The sequence below is a fragment of the Lampetra planeri genome, chromosome 38 (genome assembly GCF_965212315.1).
Source record: "Lampetra planeri chromosome 38, kcLamPlan1.2.h2, whole genome shotgun sequence".
NCBI classification, from domain to species: Eukaryota; Metazoa; Chordata; class Hyperoartia; order Petromyzontiformes; family Petromyzontidae; genus Lampetra; species Lampetra planeri.
In genome coordinates, this window is record NC_136144.1 from 10,980,219 (window position 1) to 11,000,282 (window position 20,064).

Here is a 20,064-nt window from a genome sequence, read left to right on the forward strand (position 1 = left end):
TCACGGGGTGGGTGGACGGTGTGTGTGGTGGGTTATGCGTGGTGGGTGTGGTGATAGTGGTCGTGGTTCACACCGATCCACGACCACCACCACCTCTACTGTGCGGTGAACCAGCCACCACAGCAGCAGCGCGAGTCGGAGGAGTGAGCGGATGGCTCTCCCTACGCGGGTCAGACCCCCTCGCTTCGTCTCCTCCCCATGACCTGCTCCTCTTTCCTTGTCTTCTCCTCCTCCTGCACCACCCTCTCCTCCACCACCATCTCGTCCTCCTGCTCCTTCTTTGTCTCCACCTCCTTCGTCTACCCCCCCCCCATCTCCACTTCTTCCTGCACCACCAGCTCCTCCACCAGGGTCTCCTCCACCACCATCTCCTCCACCACCATCTCCTCCACCAATGTCTCCTTCCCCTCCACCTGCACCACCCTCTCCAGCACCACCATCTCCTCCACCACCATCTCCTCCACCAATGTCTCCTCCTCCTTCACCTGCACCACCATCTCCAGCACCACCATCTCGTCCTCTTGCTCCTTCCTTGTCTCCACCTCCTCCGTCTACCCCCCCCCCCCATCTCCTCTTCTTCCTGCACCACCAGCTCCTCCACCAGGGATGAGAGAAGCCCTGCTTCTCTCTGGCAGTCATCTTTCAGCAATGGGATGTTTTGGCCCAATACCTGTTTGCACTGCGTGTGGGTCCCACAGTCTCACACTGGGACTCACAGGCTCACACTGGGACCCACAGTGTCACACAGAGACCCACAGACTCACACAGAGACCCACAGTCTCACACAGAGACCCACAGTCTCACACAGAGGCCCACATCCTTAATGCGGATTCACACGCTTGGACACTCCTGCACGCTATCAAGGAGACGTATTTTCCACCAGAGGGCAGCACGTAACCATGTACAGACAGCTCTGTACAGGCGCTTTAGTACTACTGTAGGGGTGTCAGGGGAAGGATTCCCACCAATAGATGGGTTAGGGGGAGGGGTGATCGAGGTGATATAAGGGGAGAACGGGCGGGAAAGGGAGGCCTTTGGCGGGAACGGGATTGGGACGGCTGGCGACAGGTGTGAATGGAAGGAAAGGAATAAAGGACGAGACCCCTGCAATCTCGTGTCGGCTCCTCTCTACATTTGGTGGCAGCGGTGGGATCCTAATGGCTACAAAGAAGAATCCTCGCGGGAGGGAGCCGAGGGAGGAGGAAGCAGGGGCCGGGGATCCTTCACATCCTGGGCAACAAGGGGGCCTGCTGTCAGAAGCAGCAGAAGGGGGCCCGGATCGCCTGGAGGATCGCATGGAGGACCGCATGGCCCGCGTGGAGAGGGCGCTCCAGGAGCTCTTGCAGAGGCTCCCTATGGGGGGCCCGCCGGCACCGGGACCCCCACCCCCACGCGTACTACGGGAGGAGAGGCCACGGGAACCGGACGCCGACCAGCCGGCCGGGCAGGAGCCGCAACCAACCTCGTCACGCCAGCCGCCGCCGCTCCCGCCAAAACCCCCAGGGCTAAACACCCAACACGGAGAGCAGGTGGCCGGACGGCCGCGTCGGCTGGGGCCCGTCGACAAGTTTGTGGCTGAGGAAGAAGATTGGGAGGAGTTTGTCCGCCGATTCGAGGCTGCCTTCCACGCTCTCGAGTGGACAGACGAAGAGGCCCTACGAGCGCTGCCATCTGTTCTGGGCAAAGAAGCACTCTCCTCTTACACCTCCCTTCCCTCGCACAGCAAGTCCACGCTACAGGCGGCCTACGAGGCTTTGGGGGAGATCTATTGCCCGGCGGAAGGAGCCTTTAAACGGTTCCAGGATCGCCAGCGAGGGGCTAAAGAATCCCCTTTAGCCTACAGGGGGGCGCTGCTCGTGTTGGCGAGGAGAGCTTTCCCTCGCCTGGCTGAAGAAGCGCTCGAGGACCTCGTGGTCGAGCACCTCATCGCCTACGCTTGCCGCGCCGGCGTTGTAATGCCCGTAGTGACGCCGGAAGAACGCACCTCGCTGTGGGCTGCCCGGACCATCCAAGCCCACGAGCAGGTCATGGGCCGGGCGCCACCCGTGGGCCCGGTGGCTGGCGCGGCGGGGGGGAACAGCCCAGCCGTTGCCGCGGCGCTACTTGGTCCAGCGACACTAACCGCCGAACCTGCACCGTCACCACAGGCTGCCGGTGGGGCATCTGGGGACGGACCGCCGACGTCTGAGACGGAGCCATCGCTGCGGGAGGTGTACGCGGCGATCCGGGGACTGGCGGAGCAGAGGGACCAACCGCCGCGTCGCTGGCAGCCGCCTCTACAACATCGCGCCGAGCCCCCCCGACGCAACGCCCCGTGGGTCTGCCACCGTTGTGGTCGCGAGGGGCATGTGGCGAGGGGGTGCCGCACGGAGCCGGAGGCCGCCAACGTCACCTGGAACCTGCCGGGGCCGAACGCCGACAGGAGCCAGGCGAGTGACGCCGTCCCACCCGGCCTCTCGGGCGGGCCGGGTAATTACACTTCCGACGCCGCGAACTCACCGGGAGTCTCCTCGGGGTGGGCGCCGGTGGTGTCGTTTCCCGGTCCCCGCTGTTCTGGTCGGGGGAAGGGGATAGCGCCGGGGCCTGTGGTCGCATCGCGACCCGGAGTGGCGTCGCGAACGGACGTGACGTTGCGTCCGGAAGTGACGTCGCGGTCGGAAGTGGTGTCGCGGATCGCGCCGGGAATTGCGCCGGGGCCGTGGACCGCGCCTGGAATCGCGCCGGGGCCAGGGACCGCGTCGGGGATCGCGCCGAGGCCGGGGACCGCGCCGGGAGTCGCGCCGACGCCGGGAGGGACGTCGCGGACGGAGGTGACGTCGCGGGCGGAGGTGACGTCGCGGGCGGAAGTGACGTCGCGGCCGGCAGCGACGTCGATGCCGGGCGTGACGTCGCGCGCGGGCGGGGTTTCGCGGGCGGGCGTGGGTTCGCGGGCGGGCGTGACGTCGCGGGTGGGCGTGGTTTCGCGAGCGGGCGGGGTTTCGCGGGCGGGCGTGACGTCGCGGGTGGGCGTGGTTTCGCGGGCGGGCGTGGGTTCGCGGGCGGGCGTGACGTCACCGGCGGGCGTGACGTCACCAGTTACCTGCAACGCCGGCGAGTTGCCAGGGGCAACGGCCCGGGGGCGGAGGCAGCCCACACGATTGACATTGCGCCCTGGAGCAATTCCACGACCCGCCTCACCACCGCTTTGCGACAGAGCGAGACGGAACCAGGGGGACCACGCCCCCGTGACAAAGGAAAGAGAGGGGCTCACGGGAAGGCCCACCCCCCAGTCCCCACCGCCCCCTGCAATGGGGGGGCCCCCCCACACCACAAGGGGGGCCCATCCTACGTCACCTAGGGGGGGCAATTTGCACTACATAGAGAGCCCAGCCCGCAACCCAGGGGTAAGCCCACACTATGTAACAAGGGCGCGTTCACCCTGCTGGGACGCACTCCAAAGGGAGGAACCCCATCTTCAGTCCATCCACACCCATCCCCCATCATTTCACCATGCACCACAGGATAACGAGACGCCGCCTGGTCAGTGGCCGGACTCAGCCACACAATGGAGGAAGCTGGCAAGGCGGGTGGTAGCGGCCACGTCAGGAACCTCGGTCCTGGTCGGTGAAATCGCGGGAGTGTCGGCACGTATCTTGGTCGATACGGGGGCATCAGCCACGATCATCTCGAGCACCATGCATGAGATGCTGCCGGATAAAATCCGACCTTTAGTCCCCGTCAAGACAACGTTCATTGCAGCAAATGGAGGCAGCATGGGCTTCCTGGGCCAGGTTGAAGCCCCGATACAGATTGGGCAGCTTTCGGTAGCAGGACCCATCCTTGTCTCCGCAACGTTGCCCGTACCCTGCCTGTTGGGGACGGACTTTCTGAGGCGGATGCCAATGAAAATCGATCTGGCCAATGGGCGGGTGGAAGTCCAGGGAACGCATCTCCATTTCCTAAAGGCGGAGGGGGCCAGCCGGGGTGTACCCTACGTGCAGGCTCTGGTCAGTAAGTCTGTCTCCATTCCCCCGGCAGCCCAGATGCTGGTTCCGCTGCAATATCGGTCCCCCCTCGTGACAGCCCGACCAGACTCACCCATCCTGGTGTCTCCGGCGTCAGCGGCCATGGATCGTCATGCGCTGGTGGGGGCCGAAACTATTGTACAGAGGAACCAGCATCTGTTCATTCAGGTGCTGAACACCTCCGATAGAACAGCGACGGTGCAGGAGGGAACAGTTCTGGCCCACGTTAGTCCCTTGTCACTAGGAGCCCCAGGGACAGAGCCCGAGCTTGTAGGCAGCATCGGCCAGTCCGAGGACAGAGGGGCCAAATCGTGGATGGACCAGCTGGCGGGGCCTGAGCCGGGATTGCCGCCCGACCAGAAACAGCAGCTGCACTCGTTATTGCAGGAGTTCTCGGACGTGTTCAGCCGGGGACCGTTCGACCTAGGGCGCACAAATCTGTCACAGCACCACATCAACACGGGAGATGCCGCACCCCTGCGCCAAAACACATATAGAATGAGCCCAATGGAAAAAGGGCACATTCAACAAGCGGTGCAGGAGATGCTGCGGGCCGACATAATTTCTCCATCCTCGAGTCCCTGGGGGGCACCGGTGGTCCTAGTCAAGAAGTCAGATGGGTCACTGAGATTCTGTGTGGACTTCCGACGCCTCAATGCCGTCACGCTGGCCGACGCATATCCCCTACCACGTATCGACGACTCATTGGATGCACTGGCGGGAGCAAAATTTTTCAGTACGCTGGATTTGTTGTCCGGGTTCTGGCAGGTCCCACTAGACGCGGACTCCCGGCCTAAAACAGCATTCCGGACACCACAGGGCCTGTTCGAGTTCAACTGCCTGCCTATGGGCCTCCAGACGGCGCCGGCAACGTTCCAACGCATAATGGAGTTGGCCTTGGCAGGCCTCCAATGGGAAACGTGCCTCATCTACCTGGACGACGTCATTGTTTTCAGCCGATCATTCGAGGAACACATTGACCGATTGCGTCAGGTGTTCCTGCGGTTCCGGAACGCGAACTTGAAGCTCAAGCCGTCGAAGTGCCACCTTATGCAGTCGTCGGTACGCTACTTGGGCCACGTCGTCAGTGAGTCGGGAGTGGCTACAGACCCGGAAAAGACGGCCTGCGTGAGGGCCTGGGCTGTTCCCACAACGGTTCCGGAGGTACGCCGGTTTGTGGGTTTCGTTTCTTACTACCGCCGGTTTGTGCCCAACTTCGCAACCATTGCCAAGCCCTTGCACGTGTTGACGGCGAAGAACCAGAGGTTTTATTGGGGCCCTCTGGAGGAAGAGGCATTCCAGCAGCTGCGCTCACGTCTGACAGATGCACCACCATTGGCCTTTCCGGATTTTGGCCTCCCCTTTATCCTGGACACGGACGCCAGCGATGTGGGCATCGGCAGTGTTTTGTCGCAAGTCCAGCAGGGTCGGGAGGTGGTTATCGCCTATGGTAGTCGCGTGCTTTCATCAGCGGAGCAGCGCTACTGCGTCACACGTAGGGAACTCCTGGCAGTCGTTCACTTTGTGCAGCAATTCCGACCCTACCTGTATGGTCGCAAATTTACGGTCCGCACTGACCACGCGGCCTTGCAGTATTCGCTCCGCATCGACCAGCCTTCGGGCCAGCTGGCCAGATGGATAGAACGCCTGCAGGAGTACAGGTACCAAGTAGTGCATCGCAAAGGGACCAGACATGCCAACGCAGACGCATTGTCCCGACTGGTGCCCCAGGGCCCTTGTGCATGCACCACAGGCGGGGCACGCTGCAAGGAGGCGAGGCCGGAGGGGACGGTCATCGCTCCTGTACGCACGGCGGAGGGCGCACAGGGTGAGGTCCAGCTGACCGACCACGACCTGGGGCTGACCTTGGACGATTGGAGACGGCTACAGCTGGAGGAAGCCCCACTGCGAACACTACGCGCCTCAGCAGAGGCAGGGGGGGAGGAGTACATCGTATGGGAGGATCTCCTCATGCGATGGGACCCGACAGGGCGCCGGCGATGCCTGGTAGTTCCGGAGTCGCTGCGTCAACAATTGGTTATGGACGTACACGGCCGCCAGCTGCTGCACCTGGCAGGGCGGAAGACACTGCACACATTACAGGGTCGGTACTTTTGGCCAGGTATGACCGCTGACGTGCATCGATGGGTCGCTACCTGCGTCGAATGTGCGCGGCGAAAGCCGCCACCCCCGGGTAAGCCGGGCGCCCCTACAGCCCATCACGGTGACCAGGGTCAACGAATTGGTTGCGTTGGACATCTTGGGACCGCTGCCGGTCACGCCACGGGGAAATAAATACCTGTTGGTCGGAGTCGAGTACTGCACGAGGTGGCCGATGGCGTGGGCCCTCCCGGACCAAACGGCACAGACCATCGCCGATGCCTTCGTGGGAGGCTATGTCCTTGATAAGGGGGCACCGGAGCGGTTGCTCACGGATCAGGGCAGGAATTTCTCCTCACAGCTATTGAAGGACGTCTGCTCTATCCTGGGCACTAAAAAGGTCCGAACATCTCCATATCATCCCCAGACCGATGGGATGGTAGAGCGGCTTAACCGCACCATAGCGGCCATGCTGTCCCAAGTGGTGGACGAAAACCATTCCGACTGGGACCTCCACATTCCATCGGTCTTAGCGGCGTACAGGGTGGCCCCACACGCGGCGACGGGGTTCTCGCCGTTTTTCCTGATGTACGGACGGGATCCCGTTCCGCCTATTGAGGTGCAGCTGACGGACATTCCGGCAAGAGCCGACGCATGGCCGAAGGCACTAAAGACCTCCCTCATTTATTTGAGAGAGGCCCGCCAAGCAGCCGAGGCCGCATCGGCCGCGAGCCAAGAGAGTAATGTACGGATACGGGAGAGGACAGTGACAGCCAAGCCCTTTAAAGTTGGGGACCAGGCATGGCTACACTGTCCTCAGGTGCCGGTTGGCCTCTCACCAAAGCTGCACCGACCCTGGAAAGGGCCGGTCGAGGTCATCAAAGCACTCCGACCGCAGTGCGTCCAGGTCCAACTGGGTAAGCGACGATGGTTTGTACACCCCACCCGCCTTAAGCCATACATCTCTCCACCGTCATCTTCACCAACATCACCACCAACATCACTGCCAACATCATCATCATCCCTACCCAGGCCAAGGTCGCCGACCACCACGCGCCGACCGGCAGGGGGTTCGGTGCCCTGTGTTCCCTTGTCACCTACAGCACCCCATGTGAGGCCTGACGGAGCGGCGGCACGAGCGGGGGCCGGAGAGACAGCGGCGCCAGGCAAGGCGACACCGGCACCACCGAACCAGGGACCGCGACGAGAGGGCCTTCGAAGGAGGGGGCCGCCACGGTCATCTGCTGCCTGTGGATGTCCGGGCTGTTACGGGATGCTGGCTGGAGACCTGGGCAGGCCGCGCAATTGATTTGTTGTGTTATATTGCATTGTAGGGTTGTGGGGGGGGGTAAGGGCTGTCGTCACTGTCAGTGGTGGGAGGCATGGGGAGACTTAAATGGTCCATGGGGGAGGCAGAACCGAGGACGGTTATTTTTTCTCCGGGGGGGGGGGGTGATGTAGGGGTGTCAGGGGAAGGATTCCCACCAATAGATGGGTTAGGGGGAGGGGTGATCGAGGTGATATAAGGGGAGAACGGGCGGGAAAGGGAGGCCTTTGGCGGGAACGGGATTGGGACGGCTGGCGACAGGTGTGAATGGAAGGAAAGGAATAAAGGACGAGACCCCTGCAATCTCGTGTCGGCTCCTCTCTACACTACGACTCCCACATGGTTCAGTGTCGATCGCTCAGGCTCCCCAGAGCCAGACTAGAAACTCCTGTAGGGTTCAATGTTATACAAATTGCGTGCACATGGGCAGCTCTGTCAATCCACTGCTGGATAGATGCCTCCCGCTTGCCGGGTCACACGTGACTCACCACACGTGCTCGCCACGCGTGCTCGCCGTGGCCGGGAGATGTCTTTCAGATCGCCGGGTTCCGAGTGCAGTGCGCTAACCACTGCGCCACGACTCCTCCGCCACTGTGTACAATACGCGTGCCTATGTGTGTGGTGTGAATCAATGCAGTGTAGACTTACAGACAGACCCATAGATTTACAGACCCATACACAAACACACGCAACCATTGACTTACACACAGACCCATAGACAAACACACGCAACCATTGAATTACACACAGAACCATAGACTTACAGATCCATAGACAAACACATGCAACCATTGACTTACACACAGACCCATAGACTTACAGATCCATAGACAAACACACGCAACCATTGACTTACACACAGACCCATAGACTTACAGATCCATAGACAAACACATGCAACCATTGACTTACACACAGACCCATAGACTTACAGATCCATAGACAAACACACAGAACCACTGCCATAGACATACGGTCTACATAGAATAATTGACTTGCACATACCCATAGACACACACAGACCCACAGGCTCAAATTGATACCCATACACTTACATAGGGACCCATAGACACCCACACAAGCACTCAGACTCCCACAAAGACGCACAGCCTCACCTGGATACCCACAGACGAGAAGGCCAATGCAGATGGCACTGGTCGCACTCATTCCACACAACGTGCTTGCCACAAACAACCACCACGCCTTGCCGATCTCGTCAAGGAATATAAACCATCACGCGAACTCCGGTGGTCATCCTCGCAGCAACAAAGGCGGTGGTCACCGCATCGCGCGGCGCTTTCAGACGCGCTTCTGCGGCCGTCTGGAACGCTCTTCCTTCCGATATTACCAAGCCGCTGGAGCGATGCACTTTTAAATCATCATCATCTAGATTGACAAACTCATTTCTTTAGAACTGCTTGTTGTGTTTAGTTTGCTGTCGTTCCCCCGCACCTGCGATTAGCACGGTTGGCTTCGTACGGTGCGAACGAGGTTCTGCATACAGACAGAGGGAGGAAGGAGAGGGACATTGCGGGGAGATGGGAAGTCTACGGAGGAGGGAGATGTGGTGACAGTGAACGTGAAGTGGCACAGACTATACATCTGAACACTGCAGTGACATCACACACACACACACCACGTGTGCATCACGTCACGGATTCGTGTTTGCACATTCTCTCGCTCTCACACACACAGCAGCAGCAATCGGAGAGACCACAACTTCCTCGGGAGTTTCATGTCCTGAAAAAGATCCCAGCAACGTGGAGCAAACCGTCGGACATCGTGCTGAACAAACGCGCGGCTCACCCCGGAGCACACGTGATGATTCTTGACTTTTCTGTGTTTGCGTATTAGATGAGACCGAGTTTTGTTTCGCATTTGCACGCGATTTTTGGTTAATGCAGTCAGTGTCCTTTTGCAGACATTATTACATCGCATTTCTTTACGCACATTTAATTGCGAAGTCCAATTCTCATGAAACTGTTGTTAAAATGTACTCTAGACATATTTGCTCAGCGTAATTTTTTGTAATAATTCAGTGTGCTTAAAGTGTCTTGAGGTAGGCTCAGGTCACCCCTTGCAAAAGAATCCCACGACGCCCCACGTGCCTCTCCGCACGTGTATTGGATCCAGTGGTAAAAACAGCAGATACCCAGTGACTGAACTGCTCATTGCTGATGATACACTAAATGTCAAAACCGGTTCATATTTGAATTACTGTTATTACTGTTGTTGTTGTTACTGTTATTGTCTTGAGGCAACAACAACAATAAGGTTACAATCCTGTCCACAGGGGGGGCCCAGGGGCATCGTGGCTGAAGTAAAAATGGATGACGGTACTGCACTGATGAGTCCGAGTGAGAGTGAAACGAGTCTACAGCGATCTCGTTCCACTGCTGCCTGCTGCTCGGCTGGGCCACATCTTCTCCACTCTTGAGTTGGTGGCGCTAAATGAAAACATTGCCGCACGTTCAGTTATGTTTGAGCTGGTGGTCTGGCTAAGGCTGAACGTGTTTGTACGGGCAACGCAATACCCTTCGCGTGCTGTGGTGACGGATTGCAGGTGTCGACTTGCAGGAAGGGAAGTGATGGTTCTATGCGAGGTGGAGTGCTGGGACGCTATTAAGCACGTGGATAGAAACGCGTTTTTGTTCCGTTGGAAGTAAATCGACACGTTCACTTGAAATTGAATCTTGTACATTTTATTTAATGCAAGGTTACACGTTGTTTTACGTATGAATGTGCCAAAGTTGGTTGGCTTTTGATACATGCCTCTGACCTCACGTCCCTGGGTTTAAATAAACGACGCGAGTTCGGTGTGTCATCGGCTTTTGGTTGTGACCAACACATACAGGGATACAGAGCCCGCGTGATTAAAGCCCCCAATGAAGCCAGAACACACCGCGTACGTTGGTGAACCGGGCCATACATAATAACCATTGCAGCTCACCTGCTCTGTGTGAACAGCATAAGTTTAACTGGAACTGAAAGCGAGGCCGATTCTATTCCTTGACACTCGATATACAGTATAACGAACAGGCTTCAATGTACCTGCTAGTTTGCTCATCTGTGATGGTTGTTGATTACATTATTTGAAGCAGAGTTCTACGGCACGATATGTGGAGCGTAAGCATACACTTCAATCGTACCCGGGTACAAGGTCCAAGTCCTAACCCCAAGTTACCGGCAGATGTTTGGAAACCCATCTTTCGAGTCTGAGACAGCTTTTACGACAGACTTGACCGTCGCTATCCCCAAAGAGCGTTCCCCGTGTGATCAGTGCGGCGGATTTGTGATTGAAGTGGGACTCGGAGGAGCGCGCGATGACAAATGTTCAGACTTGCACGAATGCTTCTCTGCACGAGCACGCGAATTGTCACCATCAGACGACGGTGCTACTCCGACGAGCGAGCGTCAGTGGCCATATCCATCGCTGGCTCGGAAGCAGATGGCGAGTGCTGGGAAATTCCTAAATCCTATGTCAGGACCGGTATCGCCCGTACGGTGACCGCCGTTAACTTCCCACCTAATCCGACTCATCTTGCCAACCCCCGGCAATATTTGGTCTCTTCCATGTGACCCACAGCCCTGGGATGCTTCTGACAGAGTGGATGTCTAACACAAAACCCCAACAGCAGCAAGTCTGTGCACGTCGACAACGGCAGTACGCGCCTTACACAACCCACGGACATACGCACGGGACACCTCGCGTACACATGCGAGTGAACGGCGACACAAAGATGCACACCACTTAAAGCAGCCTATGCGAATAGGCGGTCCACAGCACACACCACACGACTCTATGACGCGCGCACAAACGCCACATTCCTAACGCCGCTCCTGCGATCTAGCCCACGGTGCTGACGGTCGTGTACGTGTAGCGGGACATGGACGCGCTCGTCCCAGTCCCGTCCTCATCCCCGCTAGCCTCCAGCCGAACGCCACCGCCCCGAGTTCCCCACGACCGCAGGTCCCAAACCCACGTCCGCCCGCGCGCCACGATCCCACGAGGTTCCCTCGAATCGGGCCACTTGCCCGAAGGGGGCGTCCCCCTGTGGGCGCAGCGAGCGCCGGTGGCGGCGCCCGTGGCCGAGCAGCAGACGGAGGCGCAGCAGCGCGAGATGGTGGCGGTGCACGCCTGCCTAAAGCGCTTGTTCATGAAGCAGTAAATGATGGGGTTGAGGCACGCGGAGGCGTAAGACATGAGGTGTATGAAGGAGATCGGAGCGCCGGAGAGGACCTGGCTCGCTCTGCATTTGTCGAAGGCTCGCCAAGCGTTCGCGCTGAACACCGGCGTCCAGCAGATGAAAAACATGACCACGATGGTGATGAGCATGCGGATGACGCGCTTCTTGGCCAGGAGGTTGGCTTCCGAGGCAGTGCTGCGAGCGCGGTCGATGGGCTTGGAGCCGCAATCCGCGGTCTCGCCGCTCCGTCTCGTGGATTTATTCTGTAGCCCACACACACAAACATAATTACACACACACAAACATAATTACACACACACACAAACATAATTACACACAAACATAATTACACACACACAAACATAATTACACACACACACAAACATTATTACGCACACACAAACATAATTACACACACACAAACATAATTACACACACACAAACATAATTACACACACACACAAACATAATTACACACAAACATAATTACACACACACAAACATAATTACACACACACACAAACATTATTACGCACACACAAACATAATTACACACACACAAACATAATTGCACACACACAAACATAATTACACACACACACAAACATAATTACACACAAACATAATTACACACACACAAACATAATTACACACACACACAAACATTATTACGCACACACAAACATAATTACACACACACAAACATAATTACACACACACAAACATAATTACACACACAAACATAATTACACACACACAAACATAATTACACACACACAGACATAATTACACACACACAAACATTATTACACACACACACACAAACATAATTACACACACACAAACATAATTACACACACACAAAAACATAATTACGCACGGCTCCTAACCTTTACTCTCAGCGTCACTATCAACTTGCATCCTATCACTCTTCACGGTTGAGTTCTTATCGAGTGATCAATAAAAATCGGACATTTCATTGTCCTGTTCTAACGCCAAACAAACACAGAAAATCGCGACACACGCATATCAATAACATGCTAAACTTTGATTTAAAGCTTTCGAGACTGCAGGGATTCATATTCTTGGTTCTTTCGGTAAAGCCACGTAGAAGGGAAATAACAAAATAATATAAATATAAAACAATATTGTTTTATATTTATATTATATTCCCTGTGTTTAGTGTACATTACAAAACAATAATGTTTTATATTTATATTATTTTGTTATTTCCCTTCTACGTGGCTTTACCGAAAGAACCAAGAATATAACATGCTAAACATTGACGACCATGTGCCCAGACATGTTGCATCCAAGCAGGAAGGTTAAGAACACAAACATTTGTGAATAACGGTCCCAGCTTACCATAGACGGGTTGCGATGTGCCAGGGATGTCTGCTGCTGCTGCTGCAGATTGCCCATCTCGACAGCGGAGCGACTTGGGGAAACGTAGCATCCGTCACCATCCCCATCACCATCATCGCCTCCATCGCTGTAGCCGTCAGAACCAGAAGCGTACCTTGCGCCCTGCTTTATTTCTGCAACGAAAGTCAGATCAGGGATTAAAATGTAAATGCTGGTCGTTTATCCCAGAGCATCTGAGAGCCCATCGGGTTTTTCCCGTTTAACGAATAGTTGGGGGGGGGGGGGGCGGGTAACACAAAGTGAAATGCGTTTGCATTCTTCAATCGATGATTGAAGATGCTGCCATGGCTCAATGTTTGCGGGAAAATTGCGAAGTTTAGGTGCGCTTCGCACCCTCGGCCTCTCTCCTCTGACGACTCTCGAACTTGATGCCCTTGTACAGCTCCCAGGAGATGAGTCCATAGGCCACCATCATGATGAGGCCGGGCAGCAGGAATAGCGCCACCAGTAGAAACAACTGCCTGCATTAGACATGGACATACACGACGCACAACGACTGTAGGGGCAAGTGCTGTTAGCGAGTAGTACCTATGAAGGCCAACACAACGCCCGGCCACCTAATTGGTCGATTTAGCGCGTCGGTGGTTGCAGCGCGTGCTGACATCGGCGCACGCGGCCCCAGGCTCCCACCAGCAGCCCCCCGCGGCTTGAGGCGCAGAGAGGGGAGCCCCCCGCGGCTTGAGGTGCAGGGAGGGGAGCCCCCCGCCCGATCTGCACGGCGCGGAGGACGACTTTGGTGGAATTTCTTTGACGCAATGCAACCCGAGATTTGTCGCTACAAATTCGGATCAAGGGGAGCCAGTTGAGGTGGTTCGGGCACCCGCTAAGGATGCCCCCGGCAGACTCTCCCTGGAACTCTACCGGGCAGCAGCAGCAGCAACGTCCCACTGGGCCAAGACCCCGGGGCCGGGCCCAGGACACGCTGCTGGCGGTGGTGGGACTGTGTTGCTCGGCTGGCCTGGGAACGCCTGGGAATTGCCCAGGAAGAGCTAGAGTCTCTGTATAACAGTGTAGTGTGTAGTGTATAGTAGTATAGTATTGTATAGTGTAGTGTATAGTGTAGTAGTGCTAGAGTCCATCACCAGGGAAACGGAGGTCTGAAACTCCCACTACTCAACACGCTGCCTCCGTGACCCTCACCAGGACAAGCGGACTGATAAACCCAAGAACGATTCCACCCACAACCTGAAGCTGGATCACGCCGTGTTGGATCAGTCCCTGTTAACTTACTCCACTTCCTCAAAGCAATTCCACACAATTCCCCTCTTCACCCGCTCCTCCCTCCGTGCCCCCAGCCCAACCAGGGCGTGTTGCGCTGCTCGCGAACCAGGCCTGCTGCAACGCCACGTTGGTCAACGCCATCCGGCACATCTGGCCCGTGGTGCCGTCTCGCTTCTTGAAGACGACCAGGTCGTAGAACGCGGCGTATGGGACCATGAGCAGCAGGGATAGGCTCCATGTGACGGCGATCACGCGCTGAGCGTGGGACCGCGTCTGCCACACGCGCGACGCCAGCGGGTTGCAGATCGCGCCGTAGCGCTCGATGGAGATGGCCACCAGGCTGAAGGTGGAGACGCTCACGGAGAGACCTTGGAGGGACGGGGGCAGAGAGGCGCACGCGACGGGGGAAGGGGGGGGGGGGCGTTCGTGGTTTTAGTGGCGCGTTCTGGCCGACCGCTGTGGCTGGGAGACCAAATATACAGACATGGGTAGCAATATATAGACATGTGCGTTGCACCTCCACGTGCCACCGCGACCACGAAGCGCGCGCGGCCTCACCCATGAGGTAAGCCACCGCCCGGCACACCACGTCGCCGAATACGAAGTCCTGCATGAGGTTGGGCACCAGGGTGAAGGGCATGCAGAAGAGCACGAGCAGCAGGTCGCTGGCGGCGAGCGACAGCAGCAGCGCGTTGGTGACCGTGCGCATGCGCCGGTTGCAGGCCAGCACGGCGACGATCATGCCGTTGCCGACCACGCTGAGCATGAAGATCGCCGAGTAGAGGGCGATCCGCAGGGACACGGCAAGGTCTGAAACTGACAAAGGGGGTCAGAGGCCATGAGGTTTTTTTTAAAGCGGAATTTGTTCAGTTCCATACGATTGACAACAGGTAGAAGCCAACAGATGATAATAATAATAATAATTCACACCACTTATAAAGCGCGTTGCACCCAGAGGTCGCAAGGCGCTGCGCAGGGCTAAAAGCGAGTCAATAAATAAACGCAATTCCAAAACCTAAAATTAACAAAGCAGGCTCATAATTTAACCACAGATACAAATACCCCCCTCCCCTCCCCCCACACACTCCCAAAACACACACAACACAATTAACAAATGAGAAATAACCTTTAAAGAAACAAAATGTCTATAGGTGGGATTCAAATAAACCGAGGGACTCAGCCGATCGAGTTTCGGACAGGGAGTGAATTCAACAGCTTGGGGGGGGGAGGGGCACACAGGATAAAGAACCCCCGAGTCGCCCATTGAACGGAGGTGCGATCTCGGCACAAGCAAACGGAAGCCCACACTCAGACAAGCGGAGAACTCGCGTTAGAACATGTGGGTGGAGGAGGTCACGGACGTAAGAGAGGGGGGGGGGTATTGAGGGCCTTGAAGGTGGAAAAAGGATCTTGAACTCCACTCGGTAACCAATGGAGAGACTCGAGTTCAGGGGTCATGTGCTCAGAGGCTGGTGTTCAAGTAAGAACTCTGGCAGCTACATTCAGCAAAGCTATTGTCTATAAACACAGCTAATAAGCACAACTATTGTCTTGTAGATGTAGATGGATACGTGCCATGCTTGCGGGCTCCAGGCTGTTTGGAGGAAGATGGTTGTGTTAAAAAGAGAAACATTTATATATTAAAGTCACTATCAGGAGTCCTCTGGCTATGTCACTGCAGACCATTTCTGTACGGTTTCATGAGAACACTTCCAACTCATGTCAGACAACCCAAGACACGCCACCTAGATATGTATACACAGCTGGTTCCTTTGATCGTGGCTTGCATCTTCATTCAATAGCATTGAAAGTAGTAACTTTAAAAATGAAACGAATGTTACTCGACAAAACCAACGTGTACATCGAAGCAGAATGGCTTTCTGGAAGGAATATAAAATGCCTTGCACCGCATTCTGGCAGTACAGTTGTGAAATTAATCCTTTCATATTACCTGAATATTCAACAGACCTTCCCCTGCCACTCTACCATAATGCCTTCCCTCTTCGGCTTCCCCCATTCGTCACGCTGTGAAAGAGCCACACAATCTCCTCCACTGCCACAGCCGCCTTCAGCTGCGTTGAAGCGGGCCACTGTCGGCACTGCTGTGGGCATTTTACAGATAAGAGATGGGGGTTCCCCCCCCCCACCCCCCACTGAGAAGTTATGCGTAGCCTCCATTTCTCGCTGGGTTCAAACTTCCCCCAGGTCACTGCAAAATCCCTTCTTGGTTCTGTGATGCGATGGTGTTGACCCGATCTCTCAAGGATCTCGCGATCTCCTCACACAATTGCAGCTTGGTCAAACCCGGGATGGACTGGAGGCAGGCCAGCCTAAACGTTTCCGACTGGCGCAGATGGTTCTTTAAAGGGGCCCACATTTCGCAAGCACAGAGAAGGGAGTGCATGACTGTAGCCGAGAAGAACCAACGCTGCATATGGAACAATATACAAGGTAGGCGATCCCACAATAGCCTGGAACTCAAAGCGTCCACACCACCATGGTCTCACGCTCCCCTTCATTATTTTGTTCAGTAGAACTAGGCCCACTGAGCTATATAGCAGCTATTTTTCAGAAGCGACCTGGCCACAAATGATAGCTCAACGACGTGGCTTATCGTGTGGACATTTATAGAAGACAAATAGTCTAAACGCACGTTTCTCATTATGGAGGGAAACACTGAAGGACCTGGAACAAAATCTATTCAACCACGGGGAAAACATGCAAACTCCAAATATACAGACGTAGGGTTGGGATCGAACCCATAACCTCCTGTAAACCAGACGAGGTAGTTAACATCTCACAACCGCAGCACCCAGAAGAACCCACTCCCTGTTATTGGGCAGTTTCCTGCCCCGAGTGAAGAACTGAACACCCCTTGTAGCGACCAGAGCCACGTAACCAGTCCACCAGAACTCCTGATCTCCACAGAGCTCCAGGTGGTAAAGGTCCAGCTCCTGACAGAGGAATTGCAGCATCCCCCCCCCCCCCCTGCAGTCAGTCAGCGTTTGAACATGCCCACGTGACCAGGTACAAGGTTTTTCGTTGCTTCTGGGGGGACTCACAGGAGGGGGGATGGGTGGGGGGGTCAGTCTCGTGGCTCTGCCGAATGGCGTTAGGCCAGGAGATCTCACAGGCTCCTGCATGCTGAGTTGTCCCCTGAATGAGGAGTGGGGTTTGCATCACAATCTGGCTTCAACCAACGTGTAAGCGTAGCAGTAAAGAAGGCCGAAATAAACCACACCTTGCCCCCCCCGCCCCCACCAAAACAAACACACGAGCCAACTCCATTTTAGAGAAACAAATTGTTTATTTTACTGAACATCATCGACGTGCTTCGTATTTAAAAATATATATTTTATAAACATGAGTAAATAATCCATCTGTTGCCACTGGTTTACGTGGAGCAGAGCACTGTCCCTTACCTTGCTGCCGAGTCGGGCAGGACACGTTGCGCTGGGTCTGGTTTGGGTAAGAATCCTGGGCGACTTTTTCCACCGCGTGGAGGAAGGCCGCGGAGCCATTGGCATTGCTGCCATTCAAAGCTTCCATCTTCAGGCCGTTGTCATCGTTACACGAGTCTCATTGTGCACTGCAAGGGGGGTAAGGGGATTTGGTCAAAAGAGAGGCACGGATATGGGGGGGGGGGGGTTCGTTAATAAAAGTACATGAATTTAATTGTTTACAGATGTTATTGTTTTACAATGCTCCTTGTTGTTTGATTGATGGGGGTGTTGTTTGTGGTCTGAGGGCCAGGGGCCAACAGCAAGGGATCTGAGCCACGGCAGTGCAGGGCAGGCATGCCTCGCGTGGTGCTCAGGATGCACTCTTGGTAAACGGGGCGTTATAGGAAACAGCGCTGTAGGGGGGGGGGGGTCACTATCACGTGGCCGCGATGAAGATGCGCTTACTGACAATGCTGGGGGCGCCACAGTGGCCACGAGATGTTAACTACCTCGTCTGGTACGCAGGAAGTAGTGGGTTCGATCCCGACCCTGGCGCCTGTATATGTGGAGTTTGCGTGTCTCTTTCTTCCCGTGGTCGCGTGCATTTATCTCCAGGTCCTCCGTTTTTTATTCTACGTTTAGAAACATGCGTTTCGAGTATTTGGCTGCTATCAATTTCCACGTGATGATGAGCCACTCCGTTGAACTATAATTTGTGATAACCAGGTCGCTTCTGAAACAGAGCTATAGAGTTCATTAGGCCTTACCTGGTAAAATTAAACATTACTTTTCACCTATGCGTGACATATGAGGGCTTCATTTGGAGTATTGGTAATAGCCTTAATAATGATACTGTACACATGATAAATGTGTTCCATAGATTAATAAATTATTATTTTAAATAATAACTACCATAACAATATAAAAACAGGGACTCCTCTATTTAAGAACATTCGACTTACGAACATTCAGAGATACAAACAAACCGATCTGTATGTCCTGTTGCCTGCTCGGACCAAGAGTCGTAAGTTCAACCGCCACGCACAATAGATGGCGGTGGTGTCATCTACAACTGCAGAACGTGAAGAAACAATGGCGTCTGCATATGAAAAAAATGAAAAACCAGTAGCATCTACATCGACAGAACGTGCACAACCAGTCACATCTACATCTACATGAGATTATATAACTTTTAAAGCCATTCCCATGTTTAGTGTACACGCCATACAACGTGTTTGGAATCGACAGGAGTAAAGTTGGACTTATGAACAAATCTACTTACGAACAGACCTCTGGAACCCAACTCGTTCGTAGGTAGAGGACTCTATCGAAGAATTCCTCATTCCCCCCGTTTGTAACCCGAGAGCCAACGGTCAACATTCCGAGTATATATATGGCAGGGCCAAGTCTGTCGGCTTCCACACCAAGTGGCGTTAATAGTCTGATCGAGATAAACAAAAAAACATCCCATACTTTACAACACAGCCTTGCCTGGACGTCTAAGAATACAGGTGTTGCTGTTGCATGATGTTTTTTTTATTGTTTCCCCCGTGCACAGTTCGTCTCACTTGCACCGTTTTCACTCGACCCATCGGCGGTCACTGCGTGCCCCCTCTACGTCTCGGCGCTGAATCAAAACAGCAAGAGCACGAAAAAACTACCACGGTAATAAACAATAAAAAATAATTTCACATTTCAACATGTTTTTGTATCGGCAAACTAAATACTCGGCACGAATGCGTTGGCCTCATCGCGAGGGTACACGGATTGGGCCGATGCGAGCTGGCAGAGGATGATGACGGGGTGCAGACACTCACATATCTCTGACGCACACGTGACACACTCACTCAGAGTGAATGAATGTGAGCACTCACACAGAGTGAGTGAAAGTGTGGCAAGGTGGACAAAAAAAAATCCACGTCAGAGCTCTCCTCCACTCGCCTTTTCATACGACACAGACAACCCTGATCCAGCCGTGGCCACTGGACATCAATGAGCCCATATCTAAGTGGGTTCAACCAAAGACGACTGCTGATCACACACTGGATGTCAAAACCGGTACACTTTTAAACCAATGCTGCTTGAAAATGCACTGTATTTGTCTGTGTAGACAGAAAAATAATGCCATATTTTCTGCTTATCTATTTTATCACAATGGAATAAGGTGCGACACTGGGAAATATACAATTCACCATTTTGACTTGGGTTAAGAGTCACACGTGATTTTTTTAAAGTTATCTAGCCGCTCACTTACAGATTCATGAGTTTATTTCCTTATTTATGCACTTATTTAAGAGGTCCTATGATGGACACTTCACTTCCAACCCTCTGGGATGACATTTTCATCCATGTTGGTA

General features: G+C 54.7%; 2 protein-coding genes and 1 long non-coding RNA gene across 5 annotated transcripts in view; 2 read left to right on the forward strand and 1 right to left on the reverse strand.

The window, feature by feature from the left end:
• On the forward strand, positions 1–10,117 carry LOC144731316 (uncharacterized). The gene is made up of 2 exons (XR_013587945.1): positions 1–169; positions 9,127–10,117. It is a non-coding gene; the product is annotated as an uncharacterized LOC144731316 (long non-coding RNA).
• Positions 1,036–7,536, forward strand: LOC144731314 (uncharacterized). The gene is made up of 2 exons (XM_078612371.1): positions 1,036–2,429; positions 7,208–7,536. The coding sequence occupies exons 1-2, from the start codon at positions 1,158–1,160 to the stop codon at positions 7,217–7,219; spliced, it is 1,284 nt and encodes a 427-aa protein (XP_078468497.1). The 5' UTR covers positions 1,036–1,157; the 3' UTR covers positions 7,220–7,536.
• The window catches only part of CCKAR (cholecystokinin A receptor), a 21,943-nt gene continuing 11,996 nt past the window's right edge, over positions 10,118–20,064 (reverse strand). For 2 of the 3 annotated variants that reach the window (XM_078612372.1, XM_078612373.1), the window contains exons 2-7: positions 17,687–17,853; positions 14,823–15,080; positions 14,371–14,632; positions 13,377–13,504; positions 12,984–13,156; positions 10,118–11,881 (exon numbers count right to left, since the gene is read on the reverse strand). In XM_078612372.1, coding sequence (XP_078468498.1) covers positions 11,279–11,881; positions 12,984–13,156; positions 13,377–13,504; positions 14,371–14,632; positions 14,823–15,080; positions 17,687–17,813 — 1,551 coding nt within the window. In that variant the 5' untranslated portion in view covers positions 17,814–17,853 and the 3' untranslated portion in view covers positions 10,118–11,278. The remainder of the gene's footprint in view (positions 11,882–12,983; positions 13,157–13,376; positions 13,505–14,370; positions 14,633–14,822; positions 15,081–17,686; positions 17,854–20,064) is intronic. The other variant, XM_078612374.1, reaches the window with a different exon arrangement.